The sequence below is a fragment of the Ranitomeya variabilis genome, chromosome 4 (assembly GCF_051348905.1).
Source record: "Ranitomeya variabilis isolate aRanVar5 chromosome 4, aRanVar5.hap1, whole genome shotgun sequence".
Lineage (NCBI taxonomy): Eukaryota > Metazoa > Chordata > Amphibia > Anura > Dendrobatidae > Ranitomeya > Ranitomeya variabilis.
Genome location: NC_135235.1, coordinates 749,270,901 through 749,283,029, shown reverse-complemented (window position 1 = coordinate 749,283,029; position 12,129 = coordinate 749,270,901). Strand labels below are relative to the sequence as shown.

At 36.8% G+C, this 12,129-nt stretch overlaps 1 protein-coding gene across 1 annotated transcript; it reads right to left on the bottom strand.

The window, feature by feature from the left end:
• Positions 1 to 9,175: 9,175 nt before the first annotated feature.
• On the bottom strand, positions 9,176 to 11,167 carry LOC143766742 (E3 ubiquitin/ISG15 ligase TRIM25-like). The gene has a single exon (XM_077254643.1). It carries the CDS (start codon positions 11,091 to 11,093, stop codon positions 9,534 to 9,536), a length of 1,560 nt encoding a protein of 519 aa, XP_077110758.1. The 5' UTR covers positions 11,094 to 11,167; the 3' UTR covers positions 9,176 to 9,533.
• Between the last annotated feature and the right edge of the window lie 962 nt (positions 11,168 to 12,129).

The following is a 12,129-nucleotide window of genomic DNA, read 5'->3' as shown; positions in this document are numbered from 1 at the left end:
ACTACTATAATACTGCTCCTATATACAGGAATATAACTACTATAATACTGCCTCTATGTACAAAAATATAACTACTATAATACTGCTCCTATGTACAAGAATATAACTACTATAATACTGCTCCCTATGTACAAGAATATAACTACTATAATACTGCCTCTATGTACAAGAATATACCTACTATAATACAGCTCCTATGTACAAGAATATAACTACTATAATACTGGCCTTATGTACAAGAATATAACTACTATAATACTGCTCCTATATACAGGAATATAACTACTATAATACTGCCCCTATATACAAGAATATAACTACTATAATACTGCTCCTATGAACAAGAATATAACTACTATAATACTGCTCCTATGTACAAGAATATAACTACTATAATACTGCTCCTATATACAGGAATATAACTACTATAATACTGCCCCTATGTACAAGAATATAACTACTATAATACTGCCCCCTATGTACAAGAATATAACTACTATAATACTGCCCCTATATACAGGAATATAACTACTATAATACTGCCTCTATGTACAAGAATACAACTACTATAATACTGCTCCTATGTACAAGAATATAACTACTATAATACTGCTCCTATGTACAAGAATATAACTACTATAATACTGCCCCTGTGTACAAGAATATAACTACTATAATACTGCCCTTATGTACAAGAATATAACTACTATAATACTGCTCCTATATACAGGAATATAACTACTATAATACTGCCCCTATATACAAGAATATAACTACTATAATACTCCTCCTATATACAAGAATATAACTACTATAATACTGCTCCTATGTACAAGAATATAACTACTATAATACTGCTCCTATATACAGGAATATAACTACTATAATACTGCCCCTATGTACAAGAATATAACTACTATAATACTGCCCCCTATGTACAAGAATATAACTACTATAATACTGCTCCTATATACAGGAATATAACTACTATAATACTGCCCCTATGTACAAGAATATAACTACTATAATACTGCCCCCTATGTACAAGAATATAACTACTATAATACTGCTCCTATGTACAGGAATATAACTACTATAATACTGCCCCTATATACAAGAATATAACTACTATAATACTGCTCCTATGTACAAGAATATAACTACTATAATACTGCCCCCTATGTACAAGAATATAACTACTATAATACTGCTCCTATGTACAAGAATATAACTACTATAATACTGCCCTCTATGTACAAGAATATAACTTCTATAATACTGCTCCTATGTACAAGAATATAACTACTATAATACTGCCCCCTATGTACAAGAATATAACTACTATAATACTGCCCCCTATGTACAAGAATATAACTACTTTAATACTGCCCCCTATGTACAAGAATATAACTACTATAATACTGCTCCTATATACAGGAATATAACTACTATAATACTGCCTCTATGTACAAGAATATAACTACTATAATACTGCCCCTATGTACAAGAATATAACTACTATAATACTGCCCCCTATGTACAAGAATATAACTACTATAATACTGCTCCTATATACAGGAATATAACTACTATAATACTGCCCCTATGAACAAGAATATAACTACTATAATACTGCTCCTATATACAGGAATATAACTACTATAATACTGCCTCTATGTACAAGAATATAACTACTATAATACTGCCCCTATGTACAAGAATATAACTACTATAATACTGCCCCCTATGTACAAGAATATAACTACTATAATACTGCTCCTATGTACAAGAATATAACTACTATAATACTGCCCCTATGAACAAGAATATAACTACTATAATACTGCTCCTATGTACAAGAATATAACTACTATAATACTGCTCCTATGTATAAGAATATAACTACTATAATACTGCTCCTATGTACAAGAATATAACTACTATAATACTGCCCCTATGTACAAGAATATAACTACTATAATACTGCCCCTATGTACAAGAATATAACTACTATAATACTGCCCCCTATGTACAAGAATATAACTACTATAATACTGCACCTATGTACAAGAATATAACTACTATAATACTGCTCCTATATACAGGAATATAACTACTATAATACTGCCCCTATATAAAAGAATATAACTACTATAATACTGCTCCTATATACAAGAATATAACTACTATAATACTGCTCCTATGTACAAGAATATAACTACTATAATACTGCTCCTATATACAGGAATATAACTACTATAATACTGCCCCTATATAAAAGAATATAACTACTATAATACTGCTCCTATATACAAGAATATAACTACTATAATACTGCTCCTATGTACAAGAATATAACTACTATAATACTGCTCCTATATACAGGAATATAACTACTATAATACTGCTCCTATATACAGGAATATAACTACTATAATACTGCTCCCTATGTACAAGAATATAACTACTATAATACTGCCTCTATGTACAAGAATATACCTACTATAATACAGCCCCTATGTACAAGAATATAACTACTATAATACTGGCCTTATGTACAAGAATATAACTACTATAATACTGCTCCTATATACAAGAATATAACTACTATAATACTGCTCCCTATGTACAAGAATATAACTACTATAATACTGCCTCTATGTACAAGAATATACCTACTATAATACAGCCCCTATGTACAAGAATATAACTACTATAATACTGGCCTTATGTACAAGAATATAACTACTATAATACTGCTCCTATATACAGGAATATAACTACTATAATACTGCCCCTATATACAAGAATATAACTACTATAATACTGCTCCTATGTACAAGAATATAACTACTATAATACTGCTCCTATGTACAAGAATATAACTACTATAATACTGCTCCTATATACAGGAATATAACTACTATAATACTGCCCCTATGTACAAGAATATAACTACTATAATACTGCCCCCTATGTACAAGAATATAACTACTATAATACTGCTCCTATATACGGGAATATAACTACTATAATACTGCCTCTATGTACAAGAATACAACTACTATAATACTGCTCCTATGTACAAGAATATAACTACTATAATACTGCCCCTGTGTACAAGAATATAACTACTATAATACTGCCCTTATGTACAAGAATATAACTACTATAATACTGCTCCTATATACAGGAATATAACTACTATAATACTGCCCCTATATACAAGAATATAACTACTATAATACTGCTCCTATATACAAGAATATAACTACTATAATACTGCTCCTATGTACAAGAATATAACTACTATAATACTGCCCCTGTGTACAAGAATATAACTACTATAATACTGCCCTTATGTACAAGAATATAACTACTATAATACTGCTCCTATATACAGGAATATAACTACTATAATACTGCCCCTATATACAAGAATATAACTACTATAATACTGCTCCTATATACAAGAATATAACTACTATAATACTGCTCCTATGTACAAGAATATAACTACTATAATACTGCTCCTATATACAGGAATATAACTACTATAATACTGCCCCTATGTACAAGAATATAACTACTATAATACTGCCCCCTATGTACAAGAATATAACTACTATAATACTGCTCCTATATACAGGAATATAACTACTATAATACTGCCCTTATGTACAAGAATATAACTACTATAATACTGCTCCTATATACAGGAATATAACTACTATAATACTGCCCCTATATACAAGAATATAACTACTATAATACTGCTCCTATGTACAAGAATATAACTACTATAATACTGCCCCCTATGTACAAGAATATAACTACTATAATACTGCTCCTATGTACAAAAATATAACTACTATAATACTGCCCTCTATGTACAAGAATATAACTTCTATAATACTGCTCCTATGTACAAGAATATAACTACTATAATACTGCCCCCTATGTACAAGAATATAACTACTATAATACTGCCCCCTATGTACAAGAATATAACTACTTTAATACTGCCCCTATGTACAAGAATATAACTACTATAATACTGCTCCTATATACAGGAATATAACTACTATAATACTGCCCCTATGAACAAGAATATAACTACTATAATACTGCTCCTATATACAGGAATATAACTACTATAATACTGCCCCTATGAACAAGAATATAACTACTATAATACTGCCTCTATGTACAAGAATATAACTACTATAATACTGCCCCTATGTACAAGAATATAACTACTATAATACTGCCCCCTATGTACAAGAATATACCTACTATAATACAGCCCCTATGTACAAGAATATAACTACTATAATACTGGCCTTATGTACAAGAATATAACTACTATAATACTGCTCCTATATACAGGAATATAACTACTATAATACTGCCCCTATATACAAGAATATAACTACTATAATACTGCTCCTATGTACAAGAATATAACTACTATAATACTGCTCCTATGTACAAGAATATAACTACTATAATACTGCTCCTATATACAGGAATATAACTACTATAATACTGCCCCTATGTACAAGAATATAACTACTATAATACTGCCCCCTATGTACAAGAATATAACTACTATAATACTGCTCCTATATACGGGAATATAACTACTATAATACTGCCTCTATGTACAAGAATACAACTACTATAATACTGCTCCTATGTACAAGAATATAACTACTATAATACTGCCCCTGTGTACAAGAATATAACTACTATAATACTGCCCTTATGTACAAGAATATAACTACTATAATACTGCTCCTATATACAGGAATATAACTACTATAATACTGCCCCTATATACAAGAATATAACTACTATAATACTGCTCCTATATACAAGAATATAACTACTATAATACTGCTCTTATGTACAAGAATATAACTACTATAATACTGCCCCTGTGTACAAGAATATAACTACTATAATACTGCCCTTATGTACAAGAATATAACTACTATAATACTGCTCCTATATACAGGAATATAACTACTATAATACTGCCCCTATGTACAAGAATATAACTACTATAATACTGCCCCCTATGTACAAGAATATAACTACTATAATACTGCCCTCTATGTACAAGAATATAACTACTATAATACTGCTCCTATGTACAAGAATATAACTACTATAATACTGCTCCTATATACAGGAATATAACTACTATAATACTGCCCCTATGTACAAGAATATAACTACTATAATACTGCCCCCTATGTACAAGAATATAACTACTATAATACTGCTCCTATATACGGGAATATAACTACTATAATACTGCCTCTATGTACAAGAATACAACTACTATAATACTGCTCCTATGTACAAGAATATAACTACTATAATACTGCCCCTGTGTACAAGAATATAACTACTATAATACTGCCCTTATGTACAAGAATATAACTACTATAATACTGCTCCTATATACAGGAATATAACTACTATAATACTGCCCCTATATACAAGAATATAACTACTATAATACTGCTCCTATATACAAGAATATAACTACTATAATACTGCTCCTATGTACAAGAATATAACTACTATAATACTGCCCCTGTGTACAAGAATATAACTACTATAATACTGCCCTTATGTACAAGAATATAACTACTATAATACTGCTCCTATATACAGGAATATAACTACTATAATACTGCCCCTATGTACAAGAATATAACTACTATAATACTGCCCCCTATGTACAAGAATATAACTACTATAATACTGCTCCTATATACAGGAATATAACTACTATAATACTGCCCTTATGTACAAGAATATAACTACTATAATACTGCTCCTATATACAGGAATATAACTACTATAATACTGCCCCTATATACAAGAATATAACTACTATAATACTGCTCCTATGTACAAGAATATAACTACTATAATACTGCCCCCTATGTACAAGAATATAACTACTATAATACTGCTCCTATGTACAAAAATATAACTACTATAATACTGCCCTCTATGTACAAGAATATAACTTCTATAATACTGCTCCTATGTACAAGAATATAACTACTATAATACTGCCCCCTATGTACAAGAATATAACTACTATAATACTGCCCCCTATGTACAAGAATATAACTACTTTAATACTGCCCCTATGTACAAGAATATAACTACTATAATACTGCTCCTATATACAGGAATATAACTACTATAATACTGCCCCTATGAACAAGAATATAACTACTATAATACTGCCTCTATGTACAAGAATATAACTACTATAATACTGCCCCTATGTACAAGAATATAACTACTATAATACTGCCCCCTATGTACAAGAATATAACTACTATAATACTGCTCCTATGTACAAGAATATAAGTACTATAATACTGCCCCTATGAACAAGAATATAACTACTATAATACTGCTCCTATATACAGGAATATAACTACTATAATACTGCCCCTATGTACAAGAATATAACTACTATAATACTGCCCCTATGTACAAGAATATAACTACTATAATTCTGCTCCTATATAGAAGAATATAACTACTATAATACTGCCCCTATGTACAAGAATATAACTACTATAATACTGCTCCTATGTATAAGAATATAACTACTATAATACTTCTCCTATGTACAAGAATATAACTACTATAATACTGCTCCTATGTACAAGAATATAACTACTATAATACTGCCCCTATGTACAAGAATATAACTACTATAATACTGCCCCTATGTACAAGAATGTAACTACTATATGTCTACTCCCCTCTCATCTCCTCTTCCCACAATCGTATACAAGATTTCTCTCGCATATCACCCCTACTCTGGAACCCTCTACCACAACACATCAGACTCTCTCCTACCATCGAAACCTTCAAAAAGAGCCTGAAGACCCACCTCTTCCGACAAGCCTACAACCTGCAGTAACCACCGATCGACCAAACCACTGCACGACCAGCTCTACCCTCACCTACTGTATCCTCACCCATCCCTTGTAGATTGTGAGCCCTCGCGGGCAGGGTCCTCTCTCCTCCTGTACCAGTTATGACTTGTATTGTTCAAGATTATTGTACCTGTGTTTATTATGTATACCCCTACTCACTTGTAAAGCGCCATGGAATAAATGGCGCTATAATAATAAATAATAATAATATAATCTGGACCCTATTATAACTGATGGAAGACGATATATTTAATCAACAGCTCCATGACTTCAGCATTCAGTTGTTATTTCTGGACTCATCCAGTCTTGGAGGACAACCAATCTCAGCAGTTCTGGGAGACTTTCCGAATTAGCAGTCAAGATCGTGATGGAAGTCTACCTTGTACCTTCTCAAGGGGTCTGTGTAAAGGATGGCTGACTAAAGGTACCTTCACACTGAGCGACTTAACAACGATATCGCTAGCGATCCGTGACGTTGCAGCGTCCTGGATAGCGATATCGTTGTGTTTGACACGCAGCAGCGATCAGGATCCTGCTGTGACATCGTTGGTCGCAGCTAGAAGACCAGCACCTTCTTTCGTCGCTGATCTCCCGCAGACATCGCTGAATCGGCGTGTGTGACGCCGATCCAGCGATGTCTTCACTGGTAACCAGGGTAAATATCGGGTTACTAAGCGCAGGGCCGCGCTTAGTAACCCGATGTTTACCCTGGTTACCATTGTAAATGTAACAAAAACCAAACAGTACATACTTACATTCCGGTGTCTGTCCCCTCGCCGTCAGCTTCCCGCACTGACTGTTAGCGCCGGCTGGCCGAGCACAGCGGTGACGTCACCGCTCTGCTTTACGGCTGGCCGGCGCTGAGACAGTGCAGGGAAGCTGAGACCGGGGGACAGACACCGGAATGTAAGTATGTACTGTTTGGTTTTTTTACATTTACAATGGTAACCAGGGTAAACATCGGGTTACTAAGCGCAGACCTGCGCTTAGTAACCCGATGTTTACCCGGGGACCTCGGCATCGTTGGTCGCTGGAAAGCTGTCTGTGTGACAGCTCTCCAGCGACCACACAACGACGAAACAGCGACGCTGCAGCGATCGGCATCGTTGCCTATATCGCTGCAGCGTCGCTTAATGTGACGGTACCTTTAGGTGTAGGGGACCATACTGTCCTACAATGGAGAGATAGGGAATCATGGTAGCCAATGTCCTGCTGCTTAAACTCCAAAAGCGCCAGGTGTTAGAGGTGCGTTTTGATGGAAAGATAAGGTTGAATAATTGATGGGGGAAACAGTGGGTGGGTAAGGATAGAGGTTTCAGTAGGGCAGGTGAGCCTTGGTAGAGCTCAAGCCTAATTTTTGGTTTATGGTGAAGACCCCGCTTGTCCCATACTAAAATTGATACTGCTTTTCCATGTTTTCACCCATGATCTGGTTCATCCTGCATTCACTCCATGATGGTCGGCCCAGTGTTACCCACCTACTGCCAGATGAGACCAACCTCATTTGACCTCTCCATCCCCTCAGTTGCCTCCATGACTTAACTATTGGTCACATTAGACAATGAGTGTTTGCTCAGATTTTGACGCAGCTGAATTTCAGAGAGTTCAGTCGAGTAAATCGATAGAAATCATGCAGATACGTAATGTGTCCCCCCCACTAAAAGGTGTTTCGCCTTATTTAACCTATTAATTAAAACATTTTTAAAAAATGACGTGGGATCCCCCTTTTTTGATAACCAGCAAAGGTAAAGCAGAAAGCTTATATTAATCAGGCTGAGAATGTCCCTGGTTATTGGCCCCTTCCCAGCCTAATAATACCAGCTCACGGTTGCCCCAGAAGTGGTAGTCACGTGAGATGCTCCAATTCTGGCTCTTCCCGATTGCCCTGGTGTGGTGATTTTTGCCAAACCACAGCTGCCCTCAACCCCAAGCCCCATTATCCGATTGCCACCGCACCAGGGCAATCAGGAAGAGCCAGGCAAAGCACCAGAATTGGAGCATCTAATGTTATGCTCCACTTCTGGGGCGGCTGAGGGCTGGTATTTTTAGGCTGGGAAGGGGCCAATAGCCACGGATCTTTCCTGCCTGATAATATAAGCCTGCAGCTGTCTGATGAACGCAACCTTAGATGTCAGCCCTCGTTTGTGAATGGGTTCTACACAGAAGACAATAAATACTGGAGTAATGGACATTGTTTATTGTTTACATGTAATTTACACGTAACATCTCTCTCATCAACCGGATTAAGTGGTCCTTGGTCTTTTTTGGGTTATTTGCTTCCTAATATAACAATAAAGCAAAGCTGATGTAAAGTTGGGCTAAAGTTGTGTAAAAAATCCACATGATATTCTGTATAAACATGTTCTTCACCTGCCAAGTAAATGGTGGGATGGAAAAGCCTCCCATTGTGACACTGCAAACCATGGACCAACATTTGACTGGTATGTCATCCATCTGTTAGAGAAGACGGAAAACTTAGCTCTAGATCATATTACTTCTCAATAACATGGACAAAAAATCCAGTTAATCAGATATCCAATAGTCAAATTGTTAGTTGGTGATAGTCACAGAACCTTGGAAAACGCTGATGAGGACATGTAGGGGCTCGGAGAAGGTAGCGGTGAAGGTGTCAAGGTGTTTGATGGGGTCACTCAGCTCATAAAAGGACAACTGCCCAGTCTCGTAGTCCAGATACACCCTGAATCTATGGCAGGTAATTGTGTGACGCGCATTGGTGCTACATTTGTTATGTATTAGATTATAATCCTGATTTCTCCTCCGCAGACACCAGGATTTCTCGTTCTGACCACTGATGAAATGGTCACCTCCTCTACTTATACTGGGATAACACATCCCAACTTTCCAGCTATTTGAATTAGTGGTGTCCACTTCAAAGAAATGCTGTCCAGTAGAGAAGCTCCTCGAGCTTAGCACTGCATAGTCAAGAAACCTCTTAGGTGTTTGGCCACGATTCTGGTAGACCTGTAATTTGGAGACTGTTTTCAAGTCATCGGATAGAAGTATATCATTTGCGGCTGTATTTATATCCAGTACTATGTTTGTCGAGGTGTGCAGATACAGTCCTGTCATCACATGTTTGATCATATCAGACAGTGAGTGTAACGACTTGGTGATCAGAACCATGTCCAGATCCTGTACAATCTGCTTTTTCTTGATGTCTTCCCACCAGTCATCATCTCCTGCCTCTTCCGTATCACAGAAGTCATCCGTCTCCGATTCCTGCTCTTGTAGGATAGTTAATGGATCAGTCGTGTGGCACAGTTTCTCGATGTGAGCCAACTTCTTGGACAACTCGGCCTTCTCCTCTTCGACCTTTGAGAATGTAGCTAACACCTGTTCCTCCTGCGTGGAGATCTCATTCAGGACCATCTTCTCCAGATCATCCAGTTGTCTCCTGAGGTCTCTGAATAGGTCCGAGACTTTCTCGGTAAGACCAGCTGCCTTTTTCTTCTCATTTTTACTGCGTTCTTGTAGACTCTTAAATCTTTTGTCAGTTTGCTCTTTCTTAGATGTCAGTGTGTCCATAACTTTTCTCAGTCTTTCTTTCTTTTTTGTAGACGCCTCATCAAGCATCTCCAGCTTATGTCCTCGATGCAATCTATCTGAGCAATATGCACATATACAGGCCGCGTCCTCAAAGCAGTAATACTCCAAGATCTTCTTATGGATGGAACATTTTATGCTCTCTGGGTTAGTAATGAGGTCAGATAGGACGTGTTCTGGAGTCTTACTGTGGGCTCTTAGGTGATCCTCACACAGAGAAGCTTCACAATGCAGGCAGGATTTAAGAGCAGGCACCTGGGAATGAAGGCAGTAAGTGCAGAAGACTCCAGGCATCAGTTCTGGCTGAGTAGGCCGGAAATGCTCTGCGATGCTACGTAGTGTGATGTTCCTGTGCAGCGCAGGACGCTCTGGAAACTCTGCTCTGCACTCAGGACAGGAAAAAACTCCTAGTTGGCCCTGTGTGTCCAGGACCTGACCGATACAGTCCCGGCAAAAGTTGTGTCCACAGCTCAGGGTGACGGGATCCGTGTAGATGTTCAGGCAGATGGAGCAGCTTAGATCATCCTTCAGATCAATGGAGGACATTGTGGAATCTAGGAGACACAGGAGGAGCTTCTGGTGGACAATATTATGAGGAAATAATCTTCCTGAAACTTGAGAGGAGGAGACTGAAAAAAATGTGCCTAGTAGAAGAAACCACCCAAAAGGCGGGAGGTTTGTTACTGAGTCATAAAGTGAGTCACTGTTCGATATTGACTTTTAGGATTGCTACTTCCAATAGGTGGCACTGGAGTTCTTCTCCTCTTCCTCTCTGAAGAGGCAATTTGCATGTTAAAAACAATACACAACTCTGCCAAGATGGAAAATGTTTCCAGTCCCAAGACCTTCTTCAGACCTCCAAATGTCCTCCTAACATCATACCTTGTTAGTATGTGGGTGGCCGGAAGGTTTGAAGAAGGTTCTAGGTCAAAAAAACATTTTCCAAGTTGTAGACAGTAGACTTCCTTGTGTACTGGATCTGGATTGGAAGTCTCCCCAGGTTTCTGTCTTGTGTCTAAGAGCTCTGGCCCCTGGAGTTGTTACCAGTCCTTCTGATAGATAACGCCATTCCACCAGCCAGGGACATCCTTCCAAATTCATGACTCCCACCGTTCGGCCTCTCTACATTGAATTCAATCATTTCCAACAGTGCTGAGATACTTCTCATGAAGGTTTGGAGAAGTTTTGGAGAGAAAGTTGTTTACTCTCTCTCTCTCTCTCTCTCTCTCACTTTCTCTCTCTCTATACAGTACAGACCAAAAGTTTGGACACTCCTCATTTCAAGATTTTTCTGTATTTTCATGACTGTGAAAATTGTACATTCTTACTGAAGGCATCAAAACTATGAATTAACACATGTGGAATTATATACTTAACAAAAAAGTGTGAAACAACTGAAAATATGTCTAAGGCTACTTTCACACTAGCGTTAACTGCAATATGTCGCAAATGCGTCGTTTTGCCGAAAAAACGCATCCTGCAAAAGTTCTTGCAGGATGCGTTTTTTGAGCATTGACTAACATTAGCGACGCATTTGCGACGCATTGCCACACGTCGCAACCGTCGTGCGACGGTTGCGCCG

Coding starts and splice junctions, on each gene's coding strand:
- LOC143766742 (XM_077254643.1), bottom strand. CDS start 11,093: ATGTCCTCCATTGATCTGAAGGATGATCTAAGCTGCTCCATCTGCCTG.